We start from the raw sequence: 15,253 nt of genomic DNA, 5'->3' as shown, positions 1-15,253 counted from the left end.
GAATTGATCCAATTGTAGAACACAATTCTCATATTGATAGTAGTTTATATTCATTTGCTTTTCCCTAATCTTTTATTAATGGTCATCTTCAAAATGTCAATTAATGCCAAAAACCTGCACAGTGATAATGCAAATCTATAAAGAAACCAGCTTGACACTTTACAGTAGGACCAAAGGGAGAAGATATTATTTTTAACATATATTTACATAACTGAATATGACAGAAATGAAGGATAAAAATGGAAACACTAATGTTCCGAGCTATGAATTTCACACTCAATTAAAAAAAAATTTTTTTAATAAATGAAACAATTTAAACAATAGACTTTTCTCTTAGGCCTCTGCATTTCCACAAAATAACACTGGCTACCATCGAATAATGAACAAGTTAGAGAAATACGGGTTGAATGGTAGTACAAATATGAGTTTTTGTGCTAAAAAAATATTAGCTATTTTACTCATATCACCAGTGAAAGAGAAACTTCATGGCATGAATTTCTGCTGCACATTATAGAGAAAACTTTAGACCACTCAGTCTTCATCCACCATCCTTTAAACTTTGTGGAATGTTTTTCATAATAGATAGTAATTGTTAACATCATGCCTTATTTGCTTTAGTGCTCTTAATATACTTTTCTGAATGACTTGAAAGTAAGTTAGATAATCCACCCCTTAGTTATTCCACATGTATATCCTAAGGATATATTTTGTTTTCTGTAGATTTTAAGTTGGGTCTTAAGTGTTGATTGAATTCAGGGCAAGCATTGTTAGCCTGAATGCTTCATAGGTGCTACTGTATGTTTTATCACACAGTTGTCTTCCCACTTTTAGTCACCAGCCATCGGTGATACTCAGTTTGATTACTGAGTTCAAGCGGAGATTGCCAAATCTATCCATTATAAAAATAAATTTTCCCCTGTGCAGTTAGCAGGTAATCTCTGGGGTCATACGTTGGGCCTGTATATGCTGTCCCATACCACTTTTCATCTAATGGATTTAGTATCCACTGATGATTCTTTTCTGAATGAATTATTTTGTCAGAGTTTGCTATATAATGATTTTTCTAATTTGAAGTTTCCATTATACTTTGTCTTAGATGTTGGGGATATCTCAGCAAAGGTATTGTTACACAAAATAACAAATTTCAAATTTACCAGTTAATTTACCTTTAAAGAAAGTCATGTCACCTTTAATAAATTATTATATTTAAGGGTAAAGTCTTCTGAAAGACTTTAATTTCCATTGTAATTTCCATTGTAAAGGAAACTATTGGTCTTTATTCCTTTTTATCATTGTTGTTGCTCTTATTAAATCTGTGGAAGACTGTTACAAGAAGACACACTCGTATATAATACATCTTATAGAAGTAATGTGTATATTATATGATCATGTATTCAATATATATGTACACATCTAACCATATTATTTTTATAGATGTGTGTGTGTGTGTGTATATATATATATATATATATATATATATATATAAGCTTATGTATTAAAGGTTTAAATTTGACATACAACCCACTTCAAAAAATAAATAAGTATGAAGCAAAATCTACCAGGAGAAATAAGCCCATAAGCCAGAGTTCAGTTTTAACTACAGTTATTAACATTTCACTGAATTGCAAAATACTAAAAATGTAGCACAGTGATGACTTTCTTAACACAGATAGGGAGTATAGGGGAAAAGTAGATTGAAGGGGAAGATGATGATCTCAGTGTTTGGTGAGAGAAGGTGTGAGGTTTCTTGGAAAACTCATGAAGCTGAATAAGCAGTGAAGATAAGATCTGGTCATTGGTAGAGCATCTAACTAAGAAGTGAAAAAAGTTTCATCATCTTCTAAAAAATAGTTGAAGCCACGAGCCTTGATAAAGACAACTACAGAGAGCATGTTGAACAAGAAAGCGATGAGGTCTGGGGTTCTGTGAAGCACCAGCATTTAAAGAGCACTGGAGGGAAATGGGCTTTGTAGATGAGGCATTAGGTTTGTATGGCCAAACAGATTAGAATTCGAGTTTAGATCTAGAAAACAGCTTAAAAAAAAAAAAAACTAACATGAAAGGGAGGACTTAACTGTGAAATTGGAATTGGTTATTTTGAAAAGCAGTGAAGGCCAAATGGCCATTAGATTCAGATGAGTGTACAGATCTGATGGAAGATTGTTGTGGAGGTGTCCATTTAACAGATTTCTGGCCCTAATTTTATGACCCAAGACTTCCTTTTATACTGAACATGCTTTATATGCTTTTACAGATACTAGGGATATAGAGAGTACGGTAGCATTGAGTTAATTTATATCAAGTTTTGGGTTTTTTTTCTGACTATGATACTGGTACAGAAAATGAAATTTTTGTATTTTTAAATTGTTGCAGACTGAGAGCCTATCCCTGAAGTGAGTTTCACATTCTTGGTTACCATCTGTTCATTAATTCATTTATTATCTTAAAGGAAAAAAAAACAACTGTCCAAGCCTGTACAATGTTGCAGGTCCAGTGGCAGGCTGCAGTTGTACAAATGGGAAGCAAACAGATTACCTGATCTTTGGGAATTCACAGTCTAATGGGGTAACAGACACAGATAACCCAGCACCCCTAGTGCCAGTGCATTTCTCAAAGTGTTGTTGGCTTTTATCCATCGCAGCCACACCTACTTCAATTCAGGCCTGGACAGCCCTAAATACAGATGCGGGGCACAAGAAGACCTCCTTTAGACATTGTAAGCACTAGATAATCTCTTCCTCATTATGTTCTATTCCATGGCTCGCATAATCAATATTATTTAACAAAAACTTTAAATAAATATCTTTTGGACTCTCTCCTACAGCTCACATGCAGTGAGTCCAGTGGTTCTTTCCTGTTATAATTATCTTCTGACAAAAAGGAAGGGGAAGAAAAAATGAGTGAAGTTAGTAAAAATGGCATCTTTTGTTTCCTTTAGGTCTAGCATATTAGTAATGAAAGGCAGTACTAGGTAAATAGAATGTACTGCACAAATGTGGTAGGATTCATTGATGCAAAGTCTGTTCTTTCCTGAACCGAGGAAGGGGCTGGAAGGGTGATGAGTGGAAACAGGAAAGCAGATTTAGAAACCACTTAGGATGTTAGACATAGGTGAAAAATCTACTTTAAACAGATTTAGGTATCTCATTTCAAATGACAGTGAACTTCCCTTCCTCATCTCTGTTGTTTTTGTAATAATGTCCTCATTCTCAGGGAAGGTTTAATAGCAAGGAGTACAAAGGCCTTATCCCCAAAGTCTTATGATACTCTACAGACAAACTGATTTGGTTCATGTCATGCATTTGTATAGCTTTCTACTGTATTTTTAACAGAGTGGTGAGAAATGTGTGTATTCACATTAAATAAACGATCCCATCATAAATTAAAAGTAGTATTTCCTTTGAAAAGGGGCATTTGTTGCTAAAAATTAGTTGTCTGTAAAATTAAGGTTGACCCTAAACACAATGTATCTTTTAAAACAAGACTGTAAGCAAGGGTGGTCCCTTAAAAGCCCTTTAATACATTTGAACAAGCACCTTCTGTTTATCTTCCTACACCAACCTCTTTTATTTGGTTAGTCTGCCTGAGCAAGGTTACTTAGTTCGGGGCAGAACATTGTGCTAACACTGCCTCAAAGTACACAAAAATGCCTATTTCCCATCCTGTTTTACTGATGTGACTTAAATCTCTGACCTAAACAACCCGTGCAAATACGTTAACAGGCTGGAGGGGTAGCTGGTGGACTGGTTCCCTGCTCTTTCACTCCCAGAGTTGATTTTAAGGACAAACAGGACAACAGCCATTGCTGGGAAGGCAAGGATGAATAGAGTGATAATGAGCCCTTTTTTCCCCTTTGGTCTGCAGAGATCTGAACCTTTTTTTGTCCTTCATTTTAGCCACACCAGGGTAATTGTATGACACATGGATTAGAAAGGAGGAAAGACAGGGACAGAGTAGTTAAATTTGCTACGTGCAAAAGCCACAAAGCAGATTCATGTTGGACTTTTCATCCTCTTTTAAAATTTTCTAAATCATCCCTGAATAGTGGCCTCTTAGACAAAATGTGTCAACCTAGCTAAAAGACTAGCAGGGACACAAAATTAATGACCCCTGTGCTGTTTCTAGAGAGGCATTACCTGCGCGTTCTCGCTGCCTCATTCATAAGTGACAGACTTTCTTCCTCGAGTAAACAGCTGTGCTTCTTCACTGCTCAGACTGAGAGATCCTCTGTAGCTGCTGTTTAAGGTGATAAAAAGCCTACACAACTTGAATGACCTATGACTCTACGGTATTCAATTTAGGAGGTACGCACTTGGGTTTTATTGTGTCTGTGTCTGCTTATCAGCAACGGAGCTAGAGCCTCAGCTCATATTTATCTAACACACAGAGATATGACGCATAGAGTGAGCACGAGTGAAATTAGTGGTGTCACTGGGCTTCTGTGTATATTTATACCACAACTCAGCTTCTGGATATTGGAACTTGAGTGCCGTTGTGCTTAGCCTCATCTCTCAAATTCCACGTAGGAAAATTAATGTGCAATTGGGAAAACACACAAAAGCATTTCTTTTATTCAAGAAAAGTAAGAATGAATGAATGAAAATACCTATCCGGATGACTATAATATAGAATCGCAAACAATTTGGAATGTTTTCAGATATTCAAACCCAAATGTGCAGAGTTAAGTCTCCTTTTACACAGGCACTCATTTTAGTAAATTTATCTCAGTCCTTCAAGATGACAAACTGTCGCCTTTTGAAAGATGGGATGTTGCAGCGCTTTCTTTGCTGTTGCTCAGAAAAAAAGTATGACATTTTTATCATCCACCCTCTTCTTTGACAAGACCCTATTTTTCCCCACACCCTCCCCGCCCCCCCATATGAGGTACAGTCCCTGGAGTCTGTAATTGGCAGGAGATGAAGCGATGATGGGGAGTGATCACAGTCAATAGCTTTGATTAACAATAAGGTAGAAAATTAGCAATGCTAGCATTCAGCCACCCTGCCCTCTCCCTCCTCCATATGCTCCCTCAGTCCGCGCTGGCGGCCTCACAGAGGGCAGTCAGAGCCCTTCACCAGCTTTGAAGTGCAGCAAAGGTGCAGGCAGAGCAGAGAATTAGGGAAATGAAGAAGTAGAAATTGTAAGCCATGATGCTGAGATCTTCGAATGGCTTAGTGTGCCGCAGGAGGGGCGAGGATGAAGTGTGCTGTGTGTTGTCCCTGTGTGTTTTTCTGTCACATGTGGATTTACTTGTGTCTGGACATGCTGTGATCGAAATGGCAACTACTGTTACTACTGTGACCCCATCAGCAGCTCTGGTGTTGTTTCCGACAGACCCTGAAGACGTAGAGAGGGGAAAGGACAACGGGACGCCAATCCCCACCTCTGATAACGATGACAATTCGCTGGGCTATACAGGTAGAGTGTTTCTTTCCCAAATACTAACTATCCATTTCTCCTAAAATACCGCCACCTCCATCAGTCATCAACCACCTGTATAAAATTATCTTTCTAATCATCCCTGCTTCCAGCTAACAATCCCAACAACTTCTTGTCCTCATTTTCCAGACTTTATTCATTCTTCAGGTGGGAGGTCATATTGCTAAAGGAAACACTTTGGGGAAGAGAAATTTAACATGAAAACTGCATGCATTCTTGTTGCCTATTTTTAATGTAAAAAGATGCTTATGAGCCTGAAACATTGGTATCACTAATATGTTTATTTTCTTAGAGATTTAATATCTAACTAAACTGCTATCAAAAGAAATAAAAGACTACCTTCAAGTAATTAGGGTTCAAAATTATCTGTACATTTGCTTTTTGTTGTTCTGCCTGAAGTCTTAACAACAACAGAAAGCAAACTCTTAACAAGAGTTCTGTAAATCATAATTACCAACTTATATCTCAGGATTGTGTTTGTATGACATTGTTACCTGATCTACAAACCAATTCTCAAATAAATGCATGTATATGTCAGCATAAAAGTAGCAATTTAGCTAATTGAATATGTTAGAAATAATTCATATTACAGATGTCTAAGAATGGTTAGCCTGGAAATATGTAAATGTTTCAGGCAGAATTTGTAAGCATAGTTATGAATATAGTTGCGTAAGTTACACACCTGAGACAATTTGACTAAAACTTCAGATAAAAGCAAAGAATGAAATACAACACTTTTAACACATTGAATCAGATAATGATGTGACAGGGGTCTTGTTGTAATAGCAGGTATTTATCACGTTCTTTTCATTAGTTCTTGTTAGCACAGTTCATAGATTTTTGCCAGGTTGTGGGCTGTAACTAGGTTGTGTGTGTGTTTGTGTGTGTGTGGTGAAGTAGCTGGGGCTAGAGGTAATGGAGAACTGGTCTGTCTCATTACAATCTTACACATGGTTGTGTTCAAAAGAGAATAACCCAACAGATACACTTCACCTTGGTATAAAATAATAAACTGGTACTTTAGAAACATCCTCACTATATTCATAGTAATAATTTTCTCCAATATTATCCCTCATCTACAAAATTCAGGCTTTTAACATTTGGAATAAGTATGCAAATTAATAGCACCTTTACAGGCAACTTTAATACTTATATTTATTTCAGTCATAGATAACTCATTCTCATTTCCCCCCTATCTTTCAACATAAGAACTGAGATTAAAGGACCAACAAATCAAAGCCCATTGGTGGTAAGATGGTGAGGGAGTTGGTATGATGATACTTTTCCAGAAACTTAGCTAGAAGAAGCCTTGTAAAAGTCATTTGTTAATACCATAAATACTGAGGAAGTTCGTGTTTATGAAAAGAGGAATCCAACCTAGTGTTTTTCTCAGGGGATCCTCATTTGCCAATGCATCTTAGTTCAATTCCCTTGTGCTCACCCAGTCTAAACAACTGCATTGTTTAGATACACTAATAGGGTTTGCTCTTTGTCTTTTATGGATTTCCTGAAAATTATATATAACCAATGCATAAATCATGTTGGAGTGTTGATTTAAGAGAACCTCAATAACAATGCATTTAAGACTAAATGTAGCATTTTTTGAATTTTTCATTCTTATTTATTTTTCTCCGTCGGATTAATCAGTAGTCAGATTTCTGCTATTAAACATATCATTAGATGAATTAATAGGAGGAGGTAGTAAACTTATAATGACTGGTATACTGGGTGTTTATTTTTCAGTACATGTTGCTTCATTTCGTTGAGCTAAATGTGGGATTCTTCTTTCTCCTCCTAATATTCATAAATTTAGAAGAAAACCTTCTCAGAGGGAGCCATACAATTCTGGAAAACATATTTTGGGGAACATGAAACAGTCCCAAAGAAGTAGATCACCAGTTCACTAAAATTCACATCTACACACCTCCGGTTCTCCTTTTTCTACCACTACAAAGAGTACAATTTCCACTGCGAGCTAATTTGTCACTACAACATCTGCTCTGTTGCTCAAACCATTTGAGACCATCACTATCAAATTGACCCATCAAACTAGAATCCATGGACCTCATATCATACACATGAATTTATTTTTTATTAATGATTTAGTCAACAAATGATAATCTTTTATTAATGGTACTTACTGCTTAAACCATATACTATACTTATCTAAATTATATAAGGGATTTCATTAAGAGGCCCAGGAAAATATAGTAATATAGAGTTTAGGGAAGAAATGTAAATTGATTCCTTTTCTCCTTACCATCTTCAGATACAATACTATAAAGTCATATAAGGTTTGAAAACATTTCAGTCTCTCTCCTACTAATCAATGAATACAGAACAATTTCTAAGGTAGCATGGTGGTGTGTTATTAAAGTGAACTTATACATTTTTTACAGAGAAGTAGCCCATTTCCTCTTTAACTGGGTCATAAATATTGGGGATTATTTAACAGTCAAAGTATATAGACTTTGTTGCAACAACAAGTAAGAGGGGATTTCAAATCAGCACTCTGTGAGGTCAGACAGATATCCCAAAGAAGTCGAATACGGAATGATCAATTATTTTTTTAAAGGAGCTCCTACAAAGAGTACATTGTTCATTGACTGGAAGTACATATGGTGTTTTACAAATATGAAAAAACTAAGTAATACGTCCAAGAATATTTAACTATCCGAAATATGCACAGAATTCATGCATAGCTTTAGTCAATGACACAAAGTGTAGAGAGAAATTTATCAATACATAAAAATTTAAGGAATAAGTGGGAGCTAATGACATCCTAGTAGCATGCTTAATCTTTTTAGAAAGCAGATTATTAATTAGAAAGGAAATTAACTTTATATGGGTTTTGAGTACCAAAGAAGTCCACAAATTTGATTTGTAATGTCTAAAATATATCCTTTTTCCCCATTTATACATACTAAAGATAAGATAATGCCCCCTATCTGCATAGGTCTGTTTTGAGGATTAGCTTCCTATTTTTACCGTAGCATATTGGGAGAAAAGCTAAATGTAAATTTGAAAACCTGAAAACTGAACAGTTATCAGAATTACGTCAGTATCAATTTAGATAAAGATCTAGCCACAAAATGTCAGAACTTCCAGAGTAATTTCAAATGGGGATAATGGAGTCTTCTACAAACCAACACTACCTCCAAATAAAGTTTGATTATAATTCTGTTTGGTAGGAAACAAAATATATGCTTTCTTATAAAAAGAAAAAATCTTGGACAAATTAGTATGTTTTCCTATATGCACACAAATAACATCCCCCAAACCATGTTCACCTCACATTGTGGAATCTCAACAGGTAACTGTTGTTAATTGACGAGGACATTGATTCTTCTGTCACTCTACATTCTTAATGGTATAGGTTCCTGATTAAAATCAAACAGAAACTTCATTGAGACATGTGCATGTTTTTTTAATTTATGTATTCATACTAATAACTAGCCTGTATTATCCCTTCATATGTGCTATGAAGTCTTCTAAGCATTTTACATGCAGTAACTCATTTAATCCTCTTAACAACCCTCTCAGAAAGATGCTCTTATTAATAGTGACAGTGTCTGATGTCTGCTTCAATACTCCAGAAGAGAAATAGTCCAAAATTAATTACACATTTTCCAACATCACAAAGGTTGGGAGAGATTGTTGTGACTATAAGCTACATTTGAGAATGTAGTTAGAAATTAAATAGATTAGCCATGTTCCTTCTACACAACAGCAACAGTGCTACTAACCAATGTTTTAGGTCTCTGCTGTTTCTCATCCTAGATTCATTATTATCACAATAACTAATGCACATATTGTTTAAATCAAATAAGACTCAAGCTTTAAACAAAAATAAGTAGGTCCCTACTCCATCTCCTTATTCTTGAACCCACTTCCCCTCAATCTATCTTCTTACTCTGTTAGATGTTTCTTCTGATAATTTCCTTTATATTTTTAAATAAATTGCATCCACAAATACTTCTTGATTTGTCAGTTTTATACATTATCTAGTAAATCCTTTTTTTCCCTATTCTCCCACTACCACATTCTTTATTAAATTAACAGTCAGAGTTTACATTGGTAAGGCTAAGCAAGTTGTCCCTATGTGAGTTTACTGCAGAGCCAGTAGACTACTAAAATTGCATTGCTAGGCTTCCCTGGTGGCGCAGTGGTTGAGAGTCCACCTGCTGATGCAGGGAACACGGGTTCATGCCCCTGTCCGAGAAGATCCCACATGCCGCGAAGCGGCTGGGCCCGTGAGCCATGGCCGCTGAGCCTACGCGTCCGAAGCCTGTGCTCCGCAACGGGAGAAGCCACAACAGTGAGAGGCCCGCGTACCGCAAAAGAAATTGCATTGCCATCTTTATGTAAGGCTGTTCATTTTCTGGAGTTAATAATTGCATTTTAACTTCCTAAATGCTTAATCATATCCAATATTCCATTGACCTGAAGTTTTTTTCAGATGTTTCTCTCATGAAACCCTCCATGTTTTTGTCCCAAACTGAATGGTTTGTCTCTAAACCTGGGACTTTCTTTTTTTTTTTTAATTTATTTATTTTATCTATTTATTTTTGGCTGTGTTGGGTCTTCGTTGCTGAGCGCAGGCTTTCTCTAGTTGCAGTGAGCGGGGGCCACTCCTCGTTGCGGTGCGTGGGCTTCTCACTGCGGTGGCTTCTCTGTTGCAGAGCACGGGCTCTAGGCATGCGGGCTTCAGTAGCTGTGGCACGCAGGCTCAGTAGTTGTGATTCCTGGGCTCTAGATGGGCTCTAGAGCACAGGCTCAATAGTTGTGGCACACGGGCTTAGTTGCTCCACATCATGTGGGATCTTCCCGGACCAGGGCTCAAACCCGTGACCCCTGCATTGGCAGGCAGATTCTTAACCACTGTGCCACCAGGGAAGCCCCTGGGACTTTCTTTTATCACTCTTTTGTGTTGGTTCTCCTATTTCCTAGATCTCACTTCTTCCACTTTCCTCGTTTATCCTCTTTTTAACAGAAGCCTAGTCTTCTGTTAAAAGCATAGCACAATAAAACTTTTAAAACATCAAGAACAGAGTTTTACTGTAATGTGCTTTGTGGTAGCTTGTCCACGTTTCCTTGCTTATTTGTTTACTTTGATTATGCTGGGTACTGAATGGGCTCTTTCAAATTGGAGGATCATTTATTTTAGTTATGGGAAATTTTCTTAAATTAGTTTTTAATAACCCCCATCTCTCTATCATCTGTTCTGGAATTGCTGTTAGTCAGACTATGGACCTCTTAGAATGATTCATTAAGTCTCTTGTCCTTTCTTCCCTAATTTCTAATTCTTTGTTGTTTTCTCTCCCACTTTCTGGGAAACATCCTTGATATTTATTGTCTACCAATGCTTTTAGCAGAATTTTTTATTCGTTTATAATGTAACTTTAGTGGTTACATATGTTTTTAAGTCCTTTATATTTGGCTGTAGAAAATAACATACTAATTTACAAGTTCATATAAAATACCTGTCCTACTCTTTATGAAATATTTGGGTGATCATTTATTCATTTACTTAAGCAAAACTCACATGTTGAAGTGCCTACCCTGGGGAGGGCATTGTACTAGGGACATAGGGTATTTCATATTTAAATTTGTTAAAATCAATACCATGCATGACTCTTCCTTGGATCATCATGTCTGATGGACCCCTCATTAACTTGCTCTTTGCAACTTGTGTATCATACTTTTGTGCATCATAGGGAATTAATAAACATTTACTAAAATGATAAACCATCCCTACTTTCTATTGACCCATATTGGGAATAAAATCATAGCATCATATCAATTTAACCAATCGGATTAGCCTTTCAAAGTTAAGAGAAAGAAACACATTTTTTCAGATTTATAAAGTGGTAAAATCTGTGATTTGTTTGGAGTGACCTCAGTTATTAGGCAATTCTGCCAATTCTCTGAAAATATGAAAAAGAAGCAAATAAAACAGAAGATTGGGATAATGGGTTACATTTATGTATAACACTCCAAAATTCTTTCTTTTTGAATTAAGACAAAAAGAAAAACTGATTTTATTTTCATAATAACTGACAATAGGGAGTAGACGTGCCTAACTCTGCCTTCCTGAAGTTTAAGGGACATAGAACATGGAAGCTTCAAGTGGATTTGAGCATTGAAAAGCAGGTTGAACTCTAACAACAATGGAATTCTATGAAAGAAGATTTCAAAGCAGTCTATGTCAATTATTTTTTTTAATTAAAAATCAAATTTTGTGTTGTCCTCACATTATTAACACTAATTATAATTCCAGTGTTTTTCATGAATGTTTTGGTGATTTAAGTCATTCCAAAAAGGTGTTGACTAAGGTATTGACTGTTATACTTAGTATTTTATAACATTTTCAATCTTGTAAACTTTGCAGCTAAATATTTTGAGTTTCTGTGGTAGAGGAGGAAAGAGCGCAGTGTCTGAGCTCCTATAAAATGGCAAAACCTTGATTCTAATAGGAAAATTTCATCTAATTTTATTTTCTTTAGTTAGAAGTTCCAGTGGAGAAAATACTTTTCATGAATAGTGATTTGAATTTTTGAAGGAATGCTTTTGATTTTTTAAATATATCCCAAAGTGACAAATTTTAGAGATGTGTAGATAAGTAGACACACTCAGAAACACAAACTATGCAGACACTTTTTAGGTGTGAACGACATCCTTAAGACAGTGCACCTATACATATGAGGGATTCAGTTTAAGAGTTTTTTTAAAAGTTTAACAAATTTTTAAGAAATAACTAATTCTTGTGTTGTAGAAGCTACAGTAAAATGTACTCCCTAATTATCTTGATAATTCAGTAACAATCTTCATTTACACAGAAATTTATACAAAATATTATTTTAGCTTACCTATTCTCCACTTTAACTACAGAGGCATGACTTTGGAAATTATTCCCTACTAACCTAATAAGACACATCCCAGGCTCAAAGCCTTCCAAGCAGCATCATGCTCAGCCTCCAGCCAGGAACTGTCAGCACACAGTCATGGGTAGTCTTATGCCTGCACTGCTTTAGAACCCTGCTTAAGGTCCTACGCAAACCATCCCCCACCTTTTTTGTTTTAACTTTTCCAATTCATAAAAGGGAAATAATAGTTGACATTCAATAATTCTTTTGAAACTTTAAAGAGAATTGGCTAATCTTTCCTAATCTCTAATTTTTAGAGAGAATTTTAGGCAATGATCATTTTTTTCTCCTTACAGTTATTCCTATAGAATTTTTTCACAATTCATGGACATCAGTGCAACTTCAGTTTATCAAAAGAGTTAATACCAAAAAAAAAAAAGAGTTAACACCTAGAGGGCCATGTAATCAGTACATAAGCACTTGCTGTAAAATTATTTTACTCTTATTACTTTACATTGCTGCAAAGAAACTATTGAATGAGCTGAAGGTTGGTACTACAGCTGTGGTTAGTACCATAGTACCATAGTTCCATAGTAGGTTATGCTGTGGTCACAAGCAAAAACTATATTTCCATGGCAATACAAGATAAGTGTTCCAAGGCAATGAAACAAAAATGCATGTTTTAGTCAGGCTTAAAAGGCCAGGGGGGAACTCTGTTCAATATAGTCATTCAGATTCCAGAGGCTAACAGAGATGCCCTCTTGACGCAGGCTTCCATGATTGCAGCAGCAAGAACAATCATGAGCTGGCTTTAAAAGCCTCTGCATAGAAGTAACTTCTGCTCTTCTATTTATCCAAATAAAGTCACATGAACACACCTAATTTCAACAGAATAGGGAAGTACAGTCCTACCAAGACACCTGGAGAAGAAGGAATTAGAAATACTTGGTGAACAATACTAATCACTACTAGACTAGCAATACAAAAAACAAGAAATTAGTCACTGTTTCATAACATACACTCCTTCCTTGATGGAAGAAACTTAACTCTATAAGGCATCCAGATGGTCCATAACTGAATATACTGAACATTCCATTGGTTATTTCACTGTTATTGAAGATTCTATTCAGTTCTTCCCTTCCATTCATTGCTGAAAAAATATTTTTTTTTTGTTCAGAAGCTATGTTATGCATGATAACCTGATATAGACCAAGGCGTAGAGTAAATGCATGGATGGTGGGTCTGGCAGAACATGGTGTGAAAAAAAGAAAAGAAAAGAAAATTCATTCACAGAACATCTATTCCAGTGAGGACATATCACTTCTCCCTCCCCCATGATGAAAGCAGTTGTCTTGGTGGACCCTGTATCTGTGCTATGGGCAGACCGGGCTTTCAGCAGTATTGATGGCCATCCAGTTTTGTTAATGGTAATATGAAGTCTTTAAGCCCATGTACAACCTCTGTCCCTGCTACACTGGACACATGGTTAATGAGCCAATTGTGAAGCAGTGGGATTGTGGAGGAAGAAGCTGAGTGACATATAGGTCAACATTGCCACCTTTTTACTAGAAGCCTCCTATGCAACACATGTTCCTTTATAAGCATTTACCCAGGATGCTGATATCTGAATTCATTTCAAAAGGTCCACCTCATACCTCTTGCTCAGATTTTCTTGTTACACATCCTTCAAACTTCTCCCTTCTCACACCTCAAACATCCATGAAACCCTTTAGCTACTATCCCTGAATCAGTCTAGGTCCATACCTCTAGTCATCTCTTTGAGGTAAAGTGGGCAACCAGTTGTTCTACTCAGAGTTCTTCCCACCATAAGGATTTACTTTTCCTACTGTCCTTCATGACATTCTTGTAAGGGCTATAATGCAGCAACAGTCCACTTCCAACCAGTGCCAACATATGATGCAGAACCGAATGTTTATCAGGCTTATTTTTTTTCCCCTATTGACTGATTATGAGAAACACCTCAGGTGGCCATATATATGGATTGAAGGAGAGGTGGGGGTGTAGCAAGAATAGATTCATTATGAGTGGCAGCTGCTACCTGCACATGCAACATTTTTGTGCTTTCAGTACCTGCTTGAGACTATTCCTGCTTTGCCTGTGATAATTTCACTTGACAATAGCATGCTGCTTTGTATATTCAACTTTATGACCCAGGGGATCAAACATCACCCGTTCATGGCAGTTGTATGATTTGGGGAGGAATTTAGTTTCCCTTGATCCGAAGTTCAATTACTTTTAGACCCAAATTGCAAGACAGAAGCTGGACTTCAAAAGGAGACTTTATTTTAAGAAGTCATTGCTTTCCCCTGAAACCCAAAGTGCTCTGTGCTGTGATTCTACCGTCAGAACTTGCCATAAGTAACATACATGTCCCATCACTGCACAATTGATTTTCTCAGTCATATGGCCAAATAACAAAGCTGCTTTGCACACCAAGCTGAAACAGTAGGACAGCCTACTCTGGCTCACACTCAGAAGGGATAGCATTATGGGCAGTTGATAAATAGGAAGGAAAAGCTCACCCAAATGTGGTATATGGTTCTTCCATTATCCAAAGATACCTAACAAGCAGACATATTGCTGAAAAATGTGGGGCACTTTGGCAAGAATATCCTGACACGACTAGACCCCTAAAATTCACAGGAATAGTGGACAGAACCCTACTTTTTTAACATCTTTATTGGGGTATAATTGCTTTACAATGGTGTGTTAATTTCTGCTTTATAACAAAGTGAATCAGTTATACATATACAGAACCCTATTTTTTAATGGGATTTTATCGTCCAAGCTTTGGAAGGCTTAGGCCTTACAAAGACATATGGAGTAACTGCTGCTTACTGCTCACCAACATCTATGTGCCTGATTTCAACAATCTAGTGGGCCAGGATGTTGACTTGAGGATAGTGAGATGATCAAGATCTCAGAGG

General features: G+C 36.5%; 1 protein-coding gene across 1 annotated transcript in view; it reads left to right on the top strand.

Annotated features, from left to right (window-relative positions):
• The window catches only part of ROBO1 (roundabout guidance receptor 1), a gene marked incomplete at its 5' end in the record, with an annotated part of 763,721 nt that overhangs the window by 272,010 nt on the left and 476,458 nt on the right, over positions 1–15,253 (top strand). Inside the window, one exon of the mRNA XM_082840323.1 lies at positions 5,335–5,418. Within this exon, the coding sequence (XP_082696449.1) occupies positions 5,335–5,418 (84 nt within the window). The remainder of the gene's footprint in view (positions 1–5,334; positions 5,419–15,253) is intronic.

The sequence above is a fragment of the Leucopleurus acutus genome (assembly GCF_964270905.1).
Source record: "Leucopleurus acutus genome assembly, chromosome: 5".
Classification (NCBI taxonomy): Eukaryota; Metazoa; Chordata; class Mammalia; order Artiodactyla; family Delphinidae; genus Leucopleurus; species Leucopleurus acutus.
The sequence above is the reverse complement of the archived record's forward strand: the minus strand, read 5'-3'. Positions and strand labels throughout refer to the sequence as shown.